Source organism: Prunus persica, chromosome G3 (assembly GCF_000346465.2).
Source record: "Prunus persica cultivar Lovell chromosome G3, Prunus_persica_NCBIv2, whole genome shotgun sequence".
In the NCBI taxonomy this organism is placed as follows: Eukaryota; Viridiplantae; Streptophyta; class Magnoliopsida; order Rosales; family Rosaceae; genus Prunus; species Prunus persica.
The window spans coordinates 12561930-12578841 of record NC_034011.1 but is presented as its reverse complement, the minus strand read 5'-3'; the positions used below and the strand labels follow the sequence as shown (position 1 = coordinate 12578841).

The window sequence follows — 16912 nt, the reverse complement described above, 5'->3', positions numbered from 1 at the left end:
GAAAAGACACCTATTTACTCCATGCATGACCTTTCGTTTACCAAATATGAAGATTGCAGTTGTGCAAAATATCTGTGTCAGTAAAATGTCATTCCTAGCCGTCTATGATGTCAGTAATAATTCCGCTATATAATATATATTATACATTTATATATAAAACGGTTTATGACAGCACAAAAACCAGACAAAATAGATTAAAACCCAACATTTAGACGACATTTGTACAACGTAGCCAGCCAACCTAGAACTGAAGAGAAGCAAGTCCACAATGCATAAAAATCGTAAAAACATACTACAACTAATTAAAAGGGTATGGATTCACTCGCACAACATATGCACGCATCACCTTGAACCAAAAATACTCTCACGGTGCCATTTGCATCGATTGCAACAAGTCCAGAAGGCATGATTTATCTTTTCTTTACTAGGCCAGCCTTGAATAACAAAATACCATTCATTGTTGTTACAAGCGCTGCAGTGATTGAACTTAATCTTTCCATAGTCAAACATATCTAGGATATGTCTTGCAACTATTGGTCCGTTTAATCTTCATGTCAAAGCATCCCTGGTTCCTTTCATATCAATGTTGTTACGTTGATTCAAAGAACACAAGAATTCTAATGCATCCTCTTTTGACTGACCAATTCCGGACATACCAAGTAGTCCAACTACATATGCCGCTTCCATATGGCCTGCCGTGGCTACAATGCGCATCCCATACAACGCTTCCACGTTACCCTGCCTGAAAAAAACTTCGAATGCTTCTCTAAATATCGACTCAGGGTTATCGTAAGCCTTGCATTGTTGCAAGAAATGCTGGACTGCAGGTCTGGCACGGTACCAGCTAGGATGGTCTGGGTACTTTGCCATTGAAATGGTGTTCCACACTTGTGGACTGTTTGCCAAAGTATGGAACAATGGGCACACAGATGCCATACGGAAGAGATCTTCCGATGATTGGGTTGCCACGTATAACATCACTTTAAACCAAGCTAACTCCGGGATGAAGGCTTGGGGCAAATCCAAATGGAGATGCTTCCTTCTCTTTCCTCCGACTGTAGTGAAATGTTTTGAATTCATTGAAATATTTTTGGAATGGAACGATTTGAGGAGTGGCAGAGGGGAGAAATGAGAATATTTGGGGTACACGTTTTGTTGTAGCCTCTGTTTATAGTGTTTTGAAAAGGTGTTTTCAGTTGGGGTTTTTCCAAGTTGACCGTTTTTAAAGAAACTGAACCCAACACCCTAAAACTGAAGACAAAAGAAGGGAAAACATCATAACATTGCATAGCGAGTCAGACAGTCAAAAAGTCAATTAATAACCTATTTGCATAGCCATTTTTGGGATTTTCCCGCTATCAAATTCATTGATATAAATGTGATGGATTACTGACTAGTGACAGAAGGTCCCATCATATACTTTTTCATTTTCCCACACCCAACTACCCCTAGTAATGTTATTAAAATGGAACCAATAATGATGAATTCTTATCCAACTAGTTGCCTTAATGAAATATAAATAAAATAATAAATTTCAAGCAGTATCCCCTCAATTTTCATATTAATATTTAGTAGTGAAATATTATATTGCTTTTCGGGGTAAAAGATGTCACAATTCTGACGGTACAGGTGTCCAGATCATGACCAACCCACCCACACACAGAAAAGAAGGATATAATTCAATTTGGGCAGAGATGAGAGAGAGCTGAGTGAGAAGTTTAGGGTTATGAGTGAAGGGGTATGACTGAGAACTATGAGTGAGAAGGTATGAGTCCGAAGAGGTTTCAGTGAGAAGATCTGAGTGAGAAGAGGTACAGCTGAGAAGATTCAACATGTCTTCGTCTTCATCTCCCACTCAAACAAAGAGGTGTCAGTATTGTGGAACTACAATGGTGCTTCGGGTTTCAAAATCAGACAAAAATCGAGGGAAGCCATTTTGGAAGTGTCTAACCTCCTATGTAAATTTTCATTTCAAGAATATGTATGTGGGTCAAAAAAAACCTATGTCTAACTCTGACAGAATTATTTTGCATATATGATGCCTGCAATTAGGGAGCCACCAGTTGCAATGGATCCGAATGGGTTGATGTAACCTCCGCTAAAGCAGAACATCAAGCTGACACGTATGATGCTACAGTGCTGAATATGCTGAAGTCCATTAAGAACTTGGTATTAGTTTTATTAGTTGTATCAATTGTCATATTGTTTTTTCTTTTAATGATCAATTAAGTGCACGGTTTCAAAGATTGTGAAAGTTCTCCCCAAAAAGACATGTTGCACGCACCACCAATGAGTTTTCAAACCCATTTTGTAATATTTGTTCTTGAAATAGGTGGATTGGCATTGAATTTAAACAAAAGCATTTATTAGTTTGAAACCTAGCAAAAACTTTCCAAGACTTACTTTAAAAAAAGAAAATCATACGAAGACGATAAAATCACAATACTGGGCCAATACGATGCAATAACAAGACAATACAATTTTTTTGAAAATTGCATAATTATTTAGTGTATATAGATTGTTTATTTGCGTATACTTAAAGTTTATTGATTGTTTACTGCATATAAATCGCATGATATTGAATGTTTATTGAAGGTTTATTGATTTTTTACTGCATGTATTTCATATGTTATTACTCCGATATTGAATGTTTTTTGAAAGTTTATTGATTGTTTACATGTTTATTGAAGGTTTATTGATTATTAAATCCATGTATTTCGCATGTTATTGAACCGATATTGAATGTTTATTGATTGTTTACATGTTTATTGATTGTTAACTGCATGTATTTCGCATGTTATTGAACCGATATTGAATGGTTATTGAAGGTTTATTGATTGTTTGCTGCATGTATATCGAATGTTATTGCTCCAATATTGGATGTTTATTGGGGCATAAGTACCACAAGTAAGATTTAAGGGGGGAAACGGACCTTATTCTTTCTTTTAGTAGGAAGAACAACTGTTAAGTTTAATTTCCTATTCAATACGACTTCCTTATGGTTGGTGTAATTGGGGACTGATGTATATTGCATGTCTATTGTGTGTATATTGCATGTCTATTGTGTGTATATTGCATATCTATTGTGTGTAAATTGTTTGTCTGTTGTGTGTATATTGATTGTCTGTTGCCTGTGTATTGTCGTTTATTTCCTTCGTAAGCAATAAACAATCAATACACATATAATAAATGTAAGATATACACGCAATAGATAAGCAATATAGACGCAACAGACATGCAATATAGATGCATCAATATACATTACTTTTATGCTACTGAGCTACTGAGCTGCCTAAAATCAATAAAAAAAAAATCAACGAATTTATTAGCCGATTATAAAGGAGAGAGGGATTCAACCCCGAGGGGCGGTACGGAACCAATAGGGAGTTTTTATAGCATTACACCTGGAGATATTTTTTCATGTATTTCTATAAAGAGGGCATGGTTGAATAAAACATTGGAGGCGAGGCCATAACTGCTGATCATGTACCTTATTAAGATGCAACCCATTGCGATTAATGGTGGCTTGCATAAACGATGACATATCACTTTGCAATGATGTAATACACTTAAAAAGCCATCTTCAAATCCCAATTCACATATGCAGTCTTTAAATCCCAATTCAATGCAGTTTGGTTAAGGTTATGTAAATGTCGTGAAGGAGTTAGGCTAATGTTACACAGAAGTTTGTTTCATTAAATAAAAAAATACTTTACGGAACCATAGGCACATTCTATGTATGGGAATGACATGTGTCTAACTTCAAAAACTCATCTGCCTATCCATTTAGATTGCCTACGTGCAATAGATTTACAGATCCATTTACTTTTCTCCTCACCAAGCCTCAGCATCTCCATTTCAGTTTCTTCATTTTTCTGTCTATGCTCTGCATCCAACTCCATATACATTTAGGACAATATCAGAATAAACATAGCGTAGTATCACACTAATCAAAATGAAAGCATGCATCCGCTATAATATTTGCCACTATTTTGGTTCTAATTGTTATTGTCCAATAACTTAAACCTCAATTTATGTACAAAAATACACTAAGATTGAGAAAGACGAAGAAGAATAGAGGAGCAGAGGTAGAATTCGAAAAGGACCCGTAGGTCTCTATTGTGTATTTACATGAGTTTGAAATTGGACATTCCCAAAACCTATTTAATCATCATGTACCTAAACCAAGTTCAACCCATATCATGGCATGTAAGCATCTCCCCGTGTTATCTCTGCAGCCAATTTCAACCGAAAAAAGGGCATGTTCTGCGAGGTGCAAGTAGCTAACGGAATCTCAGCGCTCAAAAGCTCAATATACTTCAACACGAACATGCCACAATCGCCTCTGAAGAAAAACAAGAACTCGATCAATTCAACTAATGACATTCTAACGTAATTGACAATTTAAAGTAATAAAATTAGATAAAAAGTTGTGCTTACTGATTAGACTATTGTGGAACATCCACACGCTCTATTGGCCACAGACACCACCAATCTCGGCTGCAATTGTTTGCGTAAACACCTTCTTCATAAAAGTCGATGGTGTTGAGAAGATTTGGAATCGTAATTGAAAGCGGGGCGAGTTCTTCCTTTAAGATCTCATCTGGAATAAGTGAAACCTTTGAATCGTACACATTGATTTCACACAAAATCAGATCAATCATTACAGCCACCTAATACTTGTACTTCGTCAACATACAAGGGGCATACACCTTATATGCGTTCTGCCAATCCATCTCACACGCCGGAACCTTGCCATTTACAACGTTCAGTAAACTGTTTCTAATTTTCCACCCAACCTGCTCTTTTTTTTTTTATTATCCGCAAAGCAAGTACGAATGTGATTCTGTCAAATAGAAAACAATCAATGGTTAAACACCTCCACAAAGCAAGTATGGATAATTTGTAATTATTAACAGCACTTGGTCAAGGCCCATGACATACCGTAAAAAATACATCGGTCGTTGTCCAGTCCGATATTTCTACTTCCTCCAACTCTTGTTGTCGCTTTCGAATGAGATACAACCCCAAATCAATGTGTTACAACATGTTTTTCTTGTCAATCTCATAATCTATGTACATTAATCAATTAAACTTACATCTCCTTTAAGCCAACTATTAGCTTTGACGAGGGAAGCGAATAATTCAATATCAGCTTCCACGTTGCCAAATTGCATCACCAAACTATGAATATAAAAAAGTTTTAGAACACAACAATTAAAAAATATATACACTCATGCCTTCTATCTCAAAAAACAAGGGACTTACTTTGGGTTATGGCGCCATTCCCAACAAAGTTTTAGCAATTTCACCAGATCATCATGCGAAATCGCCTTCTTTCAATGATCTTCCACATAGGAATGATCCTCTTCCTCTTCCGTAATTGGACCCCTTGTTCCACAGCTTTACCTTTATCATTCAACCAAATGTTCAACTGAGATAGCACAGCTGTAGGTTGATCCAAATCAATGTCCCCGATAGTAAACTCAACCTTTGTCCCCTCCGTGCTCTCGCCAATGTCATCGCCAAGCAACATAACTTCATTATCTTCTTTCTCACATTGGTTTCTTTGCACTTCCTTTTCCTCACTTGTTTGTCTTTTCACTTCCTTGCCCTCCCTTCTTTTTCTTTGCGGATCCTCTCCCTCACTGCTTTTTCTTTGCAGTTCCTCTCCCTTACTGCTTTTTCTTTTCACTTCCTCTCCCTCACTGCTCTTTCTTTGCGCTTCCTCTCCCTTGCTGCTTTTTATTTTCACTTGCTCTCCTTCACTTCTTTTCCTTTGAGCTTCCTCTACCTCACTTGGTTTTCCTTGCACTTCACCCCCTTCAATCCCCTCCTCTTCCTTTTCCTCTCCCTCATTTCTATTACTTGGCCCTTCACCCCCTTCAATCCATTCATCTTCCTTTTCCTCTCCCTCATTTCTGTTACTTGGCCCTTCATCCCATTGAATGTCATCCATTTCCTCACTTCCCTTAAATAGATGTGAGATGACACAACGATTCGTCCTCTCTTTCAGTAAAGCTAGGTCCCTCCTTACTTCCTTCTCAAACTGAGGACCTAAACAGTGGTCCAAAAGTTTTTCCATCCGTATGACCTTTAACTCAAGGACGTCTTTTTCTCGCTTTACTTGAAACAACTCGGACCTCAACAAGCTTACCACCTTGTTTAATTCATCAAGGTCAGCACATGAAGAAGGAATTGACTCTGCCGAGACAATAGCATGGCGATCCTGTGGCCAACTCCAATATGGTTGTCTCATTTCCTCTTCACTCGAACGTAGCGCCCGCAACTGAACTAACTGTTTCAGAATACAGACAAGAGTCATATTCAATCATTCTACTTCATAATTTCATTGAATCTTATAAATAGTTCTAAGGGCTGCAAACCAAACCTCTTTGCTCTGGAAAAAATAATTGTTCAACTTTCTCATCTCGGGAACAGACGTAGTAGTTCTCCATCGCAAAATACGCGGGACAGCTGTCGGATCAACAACCTTGCAGTAATTCAGGTCCGCCATTCTAGGAATTAATTCATATACCCAAATCTACACAATTTACAGGACAAAAGTCATTATTTAAGTTTTAAAGTCCACAAAACATAATTGACATGAACATTATTACCATGTACCTGGAAAGCATACGTGAAACCTTTAAAACTCCATCCACCCCTTTGCGCTTCACCATGCTTATCCTTCTTGCCCTTCTCATTTCTCCGGCTTGTTCCCGTTACCTTACTTTTCCCCTTCCCTCTTCCCTCTTCATTTTCAAAGCTTTTCACATACTTTGTTGGTGCAGAAAATAGACTGTCTTGGGTTTTGTCAAAGGACACCGAACCCCACGGATACCTGTTGAATGCATCCAAGTCCTCTACAAGGGTCAGGTAATTTAGATTGATGTTCAAATGTTTGTCCCTTCCCAAAACCACTAACTCAGCAAAGTAAACAAGAGCTAGCTTGTAGATGTCATCTTCCTCTGTGCACCTTAGAAATGCTTCTTCTAAGGCATTACATGTAATTCCTTCGTCTATAAAATATCTTTTCTAAAGTCTAATTTCATCACTCTCTCCACTGGAAACTTCAGGCACTTCCCCAAAACGAAGCCCTGTGATCAAACAGAAATCCTGACGAGTGAACTGAGCAACGTCACACCCTAATAAGAAACTCAGTCCATCCAAGTCTTTCACACCCTGCCCCGCTACTCTACGTAACACAACCCCATGCACAATCTGCCCGCTAAACTAAATCTTATCTATATTTAGAAGATGGCCAAAGCATGATGTCTTGAATTGTTCTAATTGTTCCGCACTCAACTTCGCTCGAATTGCAGCTAGAGATGAATTTGCATGTGAGCAGTTGTTCACCCGTGACGAATATGCCTCTGACTCTGGCCATACCAGCTCCACGTTGGATCCCATTTCCTGAAATACAAGATGAAATAACGTGAACACATATACTACCACGTATTTGCACAATCACATTGGTATTTACACAACTAGTCAACCAGAAACATTACAAATTTTACAAAGTACATGAGCATAGGGATTACTGATCACAGGCTTTAACATCATCAAAGCAATATGAAAAATTTTGTGCAAATACCTATTAATGCAATGATTATGTGAATTACAAACAATTTCATGTGTTTTATTTATGGTTCCAAACTCTAATCAATGGTTGATGCATGAGTGAGTGTGAGTGCAATCTAGGCAAGTTCTGCACTTCACACACATGACAATTATTGTCATCTCATACACAACACAAAATAAATAAATTAGAAATATAGTAGAAGGAAGCAAAGCAAAGCATCTATTCTGCTATCTGCTTGCTAAGCAATTACCACATCCTTCTTTCTTTCTAGCTTTTTCTTCAGTCAGCCACAATCGTCATAGATCAACCTTTATTTCAAATGCTTTGCACTTTTATTCATAAGTTTATTATTATTTGTTCTCATTTCTCATAGGCAAATTTAGTAACAAATGAAATAATATTTATTTCAAAAAATATATAAATTATAGAGCCAGAAAGGTACTCTGCACTCTGCACTGCTTCAAATGTGGAAGGTTTTGAGGGCCTCCTCCAATTCAACACCATTATCTTATTCATATCATTACTAACATGTTATTGAGATGTTATTGATATGTGATTCACTTGATTTTCATTCGTTTTTTAACTTATACCCAAGCAAAAATTAACATGCAATTGAAGCACAAAGAAGAGATGCCAAATCCAACAACATTGATGGTACAAATTGGGGAAAACCGTTACTCTAACCCTAAACTCAAATTCCATAAATTACTCATCAAATGCTTTGCACTTCTATTCATGAGTTTATTATTATTATCTGTTCTCATGTTTCTCAGGCAAATTTAATAACAAAGGAAATCATATTTATTTCAAAACATATATATATATATATATATTCTAGCGCCAGAGAGATAATCTGCACTATGCACTGCTTCAAATGTGGAAGGTTTTGAGGGCCTCCTCCAATTCAACACCATTATCTTATTCACATCATTATTGAGATATTATTCACTTGTTATTGACTTTATTTTCATTCTTTTTTTAACATATACCCAAGCAAAAATTAACATGCAACTGAAGCACAAAAAAGAGATGCCAAATCCAACAAAATTGATGGTACAAATTGGGGAAAACCATTACTCTAACCCTAAACTCAAATTCCATAAATTACTCACCAAATGCTGGTTATTGAACAATTGCAAGGTGTCTGTGCGGGGTCTTTGTGTTGCTTTGCTCCACAAATGGAACCTACCACTTCCAACGAATACGGCTTCTCTCCTTCCCCTTCCACTGTTTCGCCGCTTCACTGTTTCGGAATCCACACCTTTGCCCCTTCTACTCAAAATAAATACTTTTTCAGGGTCTGGAGAACGGAGTGGCTTCAACCGTTGCCTTCAACCGTCGCTAACCGTTGCCTTCAACCGTTTCTCAGAGCTATGGGTTTTAGAGAGATGAGTTGTTTCTGTTCAAACTTCGAACTTGCCTCTTCTTCTTCTTTTTCGGACGTGCTTGCCTCTTCTTCTTTTTCGGACGTGCTGGATATTCAATTCAGGTTTGGGTTCCTCACCTACCCGATTTTAAAACTTTATCTCAATTCTCCCCAGCCCTTGGATTGATCTGATGGCTATAAAGTGAACCCCTTATAACTTACCCCTTATAACTTTCCACTCATTATAGTCTGAGCGTTTAAATAATAACATGTTTGGACCAAGACAGCATTTGTTGTAAGTAGCCCAATTCTTGTTCGGTCCTATGCAACAAACGTACCCTAAGCTATGTTTAATCGTAACCCATTATCCCACATTTTTCTCACATTTATTTGGGTCCAAGTTAAATGTCTTTGCGTCACTATAATGGACCCAAACTTCATCATTTTGGGCCTTTATTCTCTAAACTCTTGAGAGTGAAATTCTATAATGAGGGTGTCATACATGGACAGCTCATGTGGACTTTCATATTAGTTATAGGATTATTTCATTAAACTTAAGTGAAGTTACTATTCATATGAATCTCGTAGCTAATATGAATGCCTACATCTATTATCCATATATGACACCCTCATTATAGAACGACTCATACTTGAGGAGCATTGACAATTTGACCAAGACTACAAAATGATATTTTGTTTAGACAATGTTCCAAATGACTCAATTCATTTGGATTTGAGTGATAAAAGTTTTAGCCAAACGAGTTCACCCCATTTTTATCCATTCAAGGGTGAACCATAAATTTAGAAGAACTGGGCTAATAGTCTGTTAATCCAAGAAATACAAATAGGACAAGTCAAGAATAACTAAATTGGAATTTTCCGTACTTGCATATACAACTATCATTATTGGATTTAGAAAAAAATTGGCTATTACGTACTAGCTCATTATTAATAGAAGAAAAAATAAAAAGTGAAGAAACTACACGTGGAAGTTGGTTGAGGTGGGCTATTGTCGAAAGCCTAACTTGTGCGCTGTAAAAAAAAACACATTTCTGCCCAAGTTGTACACTAAGCTATATAGCCAAGTCTGCCAGCAAGTAGTTCTGGCCCTCAACCCATTGAAGCAACATTGCATGATTGCAATTATGATTGAAATGTACGTATAATTGGGTGCTGGGTTGCAACTAATAGTGATTTTGTACTCTCTCTCTCTCTCTCTCTCTTCTTCTTCTTCTTTCTCTTTTCTAGGGCCATGGAAGTAATAAATAAAAAAATCATTTCACCAAAAAATTAAAAAATACAGATACTACTTGGCTTCTTAGAGCATCTCCAGAAGAGTCTCCAAATTTTAACAAAATTCTAGCTAAAATAGCTAAAAAGCTATTATAGCAAACCACTTAAAAGTGTTTCCTCCAGTAATGTTCTCTATTTTGGCTAATCTAAAATATTTTATTACTATTTTCTCTTTCTCTTTCTCTCTCTTTCTCTTGCAAATCAAATATATTAAAAAGAAAAGTAGAAACTCAACCCCACCAACCTCCCAAATGCCTCTATCCCTCTCCCCCTTTTTCTCTCTCCTCCTAGCCAAATTCTCTCTCCTCCTTGCTAGATGTAGAGAGCCAAAAGTTAGCTCTCCAAAATAGAGAGTCAAGTAGGGAGTTTGCTGGAAGGAGGATTTTCCTTCTTTTTAGCTAAAATAGCTAGGGATGAGAGGATAAAGAGTCTGCAGGAGATGCTCTTAGGAGCCATTTTTTTTTATACACAAATCATAATTTTACATATATGTAAAAGTAACTCATTAAAATTGTCAAAAGAAAAAAGTAGTTTGCACATGTCAAATTGTGATTTGTCCACAAGGACAAATGACTCCTTACAAGGACCCCCAAATTCTGTTATGTTGTGAGTTCAACTACAGCATTAACCTTTTTTTATTATTTTTTTTATTTTTATGAACAAAAGTTTAGAGAAGGGAGATGCTACCTCAATACCCAGGGCCAAAGCAAACCCCAGACCTTTACCTAAGCAAAGGCCCCTATACCCTGCAACCACCTGTATGGATTTACAGAGGAATTTTATAAAGGGTTAATTACAGTTTAATACCATCAGGTTACACTCTTAAGACATGTTTGTCTTTATCTTCTCAATTTTAACAATCACATACCCCGATTTTTTAATTTTTATTTTGTTTTTTAAAAAGTGAAAACAAAAATTCAAAAATAAAAACAAAATTGTTATCGGCCGTAATTTATTTACTCTACAATCTAGAACAACCACACTACAAAAATTATTGGCTTTATTATTACACATATGCTAATTAACATAAGAAGGTGTTCTTGTACATAGATAAAGTAGAAGTACGTACTCAATTATTTTATGCAAGGCCTAGAAAACTGATGGGCAAAAAAGAAAAAGAAAAACTCGCAGATGTTCAGGTCAATGTGCACATCTACGCGGAAGGACATGTCGTCAGATTAATTTTGGGGTTCTCTTCTGTCTTGAACACATCATCAAATAACATACATGTTTGAGAAATGTAGAAGATCTGGTTCAAGCACAGGAGGGCGGTATCTTTGGAATTCCCTGCCGCTGTAGCTCCACCATGACGCTGTCAGTAGCCGGAGGCCTTAGGCCAAGAGGAAGAGGTAGCCATGGCTTCGATAAAACATCTCCAATAGCTGCATCTATGCTCTCGTTTGACTGTTACATGAATATATAACCAAATCAGTACTGTCATGAGTTTGAATCTATCCCTCCTCCTTGATGAAACTAAAAAGTATTACGCTCCTTTATGTATACAAGATCGGATTTTTTCTTTTTTTCTTTTCAAGTTTAGATACGAAGCATTGAAATTTATAAGAGTTTAGGTTTTTGTTTTTGTTTTTTTGGGTAATCAAGAGTTTAGGGTTTAGACTTTCGTACTTGAATCCTAAAGCCCAGAAATAAAGCAAGGCATGCAATCACAATTTTTTTATTTTTTTTGTTTCCGATTCAATCATGAAATCCCCCCTGCAGATTCTTGTAAATCATATTCATATATGAGAATAAAAATCACTAAGTCGAAAAGGACAAAAAGCCATAGAGATACTGACCGGATGAAAATCGACAAGAGGGTGGGGCCCAGATTGTGGAGAGGGGACAGCGATGCCTGTGTCTACTTTGTACATGGCATGCGGAGGAATGCCTGGGACAGGTGGAGCGGGAAATCTCTGCTGCTGCATGAAATAAAATTCAACCAAAATTATTTTATATAAGCCAAAATAATATTCCATTTACAAATATAATCACATGCATATATATGCTGCTCCAAAAGTGTATTAATTGTACCAACAAAAAACGCTCAGGCTAACTAGAACCTCCAAAACAGTAATTAGGAATGATTTGTTACCGTCGCAGTAGCTAGCTGCCTTGGAAAGCATGGTGTTCCTGGGGTTAGTGCATTTGGAACCTACACCAAAATCAACAATATATTTAATTAATCATTTTGATTTTCATAGATGGTTTTTTCGTTACACTTGATAATCAGATTGTTATTTTGATTTTGGTATTTTATCTAACATAAAATACCAAAATCATAATTTATTTCAAAAACCATCTTATCTGAAGACGACAATGGAATTTCAATTGAGAGAGAGAGAGAGAGAGAGAGAGAGAGAGAGAGAGAGAGTTACACGCTGGTGGTGAGGGGGAGGGTGGTGCCAATACGAGGCATCCGACGGTGGAGGAGGAGGAGGAGGCCATGCATGTGCAGGTGGAGGAGGAGGTGGTATTGGAGATGGGAAATTATGGGGAAGATGCTTTGGCCACATGTGCATCATAGATTGGTCCATGGAGGGGTGGCCCCACACATGTAAGGGTCTGATCATCTGGTGGTGGTGGTGGTGGTGCATGGATGGTGGTGTAGGGCTAGGTATGGGAGGGAAACCCATGGTGGGTGCATTGAGCCAATTAGGGCTGTTCATCATCATGACGTCATATCTACTACTCTTGCCTCCTCCTCCTCCTCCTCCTCCTCCTCCTCCGCTGACAGTTGCTGCCCCATACATTTGTCGTCTCTGGGTCCAGCTTGCTGCCTCTGCCTCACGGGCGAGCAAATGTTTCCTATGGGATCGATATTTCTGCACATTAATATTTAAAAAATTATTAATTCTTCTTCTATCTTCTTCATCCATCTTAATATTCTAGTTTATTTAATTGGAAAATAAATATAAGGCAAATTCCAAAATTGTGAAAGAAACAAACTTGTATATTAGTCCTAAATAGATTTTTTTTCTCTTTGAAGAAAACCCTTTTTCCATACTTGTTTTTGGACCAATCTTGGGGAGAAAAATTAAACCCTTTTCTCTAAACTGAATGAAACACACCCAAAAAACCAAGAAAGACAAAAAGTTGCAGATCTACTGACATTAACAAGCCTGCAAACAAGCTAGCTGCATCGATGATGTGTGTTAAAAAGGGTCGTCAATAATTATTAATTAATTAATTAATGAAAATAATTAAATTAAACAAGCTAGCTGCATATATATAGATGAAAACTAGCTAGAGTAAGAGGCGGGGATAAAAATTGTACTTGAAGGTGGCTAGCAATATTGTGGCGAGTGAGACAATCTATTCCCATAAGCTCTAAAATCCTAGAAGGCACTGCCTTATCCACCCCTAGCTGCTCTACTGCTTGCACGAACCTCCTGTGCAGTTCTGGTGTCCAATCCACCTACACACAATTCAACAACACCAAAACACAACGTACTCTTACTCCCCTTTAAAATAATCCCACATAACCAAAAATAAAATAAAATATATTAATAGTAAAAGTTACCAAATAATTCAAAAGAAAAAGAAAAGTACACTCATCATAGCAAAAAAAAAAAACCTTTATCTCTCTCTCTCTCAATTATTGCCCTTCATAAACTTGATAATTAATATTATTAACAAGTGAATTCCAGTCACTCTCTGCGCCTCTCCTGCATGATTCCCGTGAATCCTTTGCAGTTCATCAAGTTTGTGAAGACCCCATGTGAGAGAGAGAGAGAGAGAGAGAGAGAGAGAGAGAGAGAGAGAGAGAGAGAGTACTTTCTATCCATAGCACGAGCCAGCTTCGTAATAATAAATAAATGTATTTGGTAGTAATTAAGATTACCTTAACTTTTCTTTTCCCATGAGAATTCTTGGATTGCGCTGTGGATGATGACTTCCGAGCCAATTTCTGATCAGCTGATTCTTTGGGACTTGACGATTGATTGAGCAGCTGATTTTGTTCATGCTGAGATGCCCTAATTTGACTAATATTATTATTAATATTACTATTGCAGTTTCCTTTACTCCCAATTTCTTCATGTCCTCCATCTCGATCCTGATCTTGAGTGGCAGAAGTAGTAGTAGTACTAGTATTACTGGAGCTCGAGTAGGTCTGATTATTTCTCGTAGTAGTAGCATTTGTTAAACTATCCGCTGCCGCTCTGACACGGTCCTTACCCTCCTCCTCCTCCTCCTCCTCCTCCTCCTGGTCTTCCACTTTGGACGAAGTCGTCTTTGCGTTATTATGATAATATTCGTCACCATGGTCTCGGTGAGCCGAAAAGTCAAGAATTTCTGAGTCCATCTCCAAATCGGGGAGCACGTCGCCGTCATGGATGCCGATGAAGAGGTCATCGAAGTCGATGCTGTCGAGAAGGTTCCCCATTCCCCCCGAAAACTCCGGGAAGTCCAGCCCCGCCGACCCCACGCTATTCCCTCCATTGAAATCAAAACCCTCCACTTCACCCTCATCTCTACCGCCGCCACCTAACTGCTTCTCCTCCTTGAGCTGATGATGGCCATCCCTCAAAGGTGATAAAATAAGCATCAAGCAACCCTTTCAAAATCTCCAGATGAATATTATATATATATATATATAATATGTATAATCTGATATTGAAAATTAAACAACTCCTAGCTTACAAGCTAGTCTGCGCAAAAGATATTAGTTTATTCCATGAAAATTAGTTTCAAGTGGACTGGTAATAATTAGTACTGCTCGATCAGAACCTATACTCTCTGGTTGTTTCCTTTTCTTTTTTTTTCTGGAAACTAATTAGGAGAGATGAAATGAAGAGAGAAGAGAGGAGACAAAGAAAGTTGTATAATGGGGCTGGAGATGATGGTTTTGTTTTCTTTTTTGCAGCGTAGTGGAGAAAGTGAATAGAGGTCAGATGCATCTCAACCACAACTTGGGTTGAGATCTCTCTCTCTCAGATTTGTTTTTGAGTTTTTGTTTTATGTGAGATTGCTACGTATAATTTTTTTCTTTCTCCTGTTTATACTTGGTTTGTGGATGCCCTTTTTTTGAAGTTTTTTGAAAATCTGTCACGCTGGCTCTCGTGAGCTTTATTTTATTTATTTTTTGCAAAATTAAAAGCCTTTTTTTGAAGCTAAAAAAGAGGTGAGAGAGAAACTCCAAATTGGTGTCAGCTGGGTAGGACCGTTGGGCTGGAATTGGAATTGGATTGATATAGTGTCAGCTCATGTACATCCGTTTGTACAGTGAAAAAGAAAATGATCGATTTGGTAGTAGCCATGTGGATGACAAACCCGATTCACCTTTGTACTTTTATGGCAGATAATTATCTATCATGCTCTCTTTTTTCTTCTTTTTCTCCAACTGTGTAATAAAGATCATTTGGAAGTCAATTGATGTATGCTAGTTTTAATTTTCTTTGGACTTCCACAACACAAATGTGACTGCAATCTATACGATTGTTTTTGGACAAAGTAGGGTCTTTTAGCTATGTGATCACATAGAAAATTTAGAAATTATCATGCAATTTCATGCTCAAATCTACCACTCACAAGTATATATATATATATATATATATATATATATGTTAAATTAACCTAATATGAGTTAGAAAAACCTGAAAAATGGTAGAGGCAAAAGCTTGACATTTTGTTCTTAAGACCGTTTAAGGCCCATTACATTGCTCATGGTTGATTCTTGATTGATCGGCACTTGTGTTCTAGAATACAACGACCACATTCTAATAATTGTAGCACTCTATAGTGCTTGTTTGGCATTGATTTTTTAGGGTGATATGTGTTTTTTTTTTTTTTAATTTTAAAAAGCCCAGCTCGTTTGGTAAACAATGAAAAAAATCACTTATTATTAAAAATTATTGTAATAATCAAAAAATTTCAATTTGAATTTTCAATAGTAATAATAATAAATTTGAAAATTTTCCAACAGATAAAATTGAAATGAAAATAAATATACAATTATTATTTAGCTTTTTTAACTTGAAGGAAGTTGAGGGTCCACCCGAAAACCAACTGGCAATGGAGGGAGTAAGTCAAATCCTTATAAGTCATTGTAAGATTTTCTAACTTTCTAATGTGGGACTTTTTACCTTCACATTCTCACACTTTCCATATCGATGAAAGTTCTTACCCTTGACTCCCCTTAAGAAAGTATTTAATGAAATATTTTTGGACCAACTTACCTATGTGCTAAATTTCAAACACCACTTTTGACCACTGAAAGTATTAATAATTTTTTTAACAACAATGCAACAACATTATATAAAAGTTGAACACATCTCAATTTTTAATAGAGCAAGGCTTTTCTACTTAAAATTAAGAGGAAGTTCCTCCTTAAAATTAATGGGGTTTTGATACTTTTCAAATTCTAACAACATTGACAAAGTTTTAAAAAATAAATTTAAAAAATTTAAAAAATTTAACACGTGTCAAAACCACATTCGTTGTAAGGAGTAGCTCCTCCTTAGTTTTAAGGAGTCAAGCCTTTTCCTTCTTAATATTGGCATTTGCTTGTCCTTATTCCCAACATTCCCTATAACATGTGAATGCAAAATGTTCCATTTCCCTCTCCTAGAATTAAACATGAAGAGTTTCATTCGCATGTCCTTAAATTAAATATACGAATTTCATTCTCGAAAGTTCATTAAGGCACAGGGGAGACCCTAAGCATAGGT

At 36.9% G+C, this 16912-nt stretch overlaps 2 protein-coding genes across 4 annotated transcripts; both read right to left on the bottom strand.

Moving 5' to 3' along the window:
- Positions 550 to 978, bottom strand: LOC109948030. The gene has a single exon (XM_020559927.1). The coding sequence runs from the start codon at positions 976 to 978 to the stop codon at positions 550 to 552; it is 429 nt and encodes a 142-aa protein (XP_020415516.1).
- LOC18787889 (transcription activator GLK1) lies at positions 11228 to 15793 on the bottom strand. 3 transcript variants are annotated; one of them, XM_020560722.1, is made up of 6 exons: positions 14086 to 15793; positions 13519 to 13659; positions 12620 to 13066; positions 12337 to 12396; positions 12041 to 12160; positions 11228 to 11648 (listed from the first exon to the last, which is right to left on the bottom strand). In XM_020560722.1, the coding sequence occupies exons 1-6, from the start codon at positions 14788 to 14790 to the stop codon at positions 11499 to 11501; spliced, it is 1623 nt and encodes a 540-aa protein (XP_020416311.1). In that variant the 5' UTR covers positions 14791 to 15793; the 3' UTR covers positions 11228 to 11498. The 3 variants fall into 3 exon arrangements, with proteins under 3 accessions (XP_020416311.1, XP_007221352.1, XP_020416310.1); XM_007221290.2 differs by having other exon boundaries at positions 12041 to 12157; XM_020560721.1 differs by having other exon boundaries at positions 12041 to 12163; positions 14086 to 14888.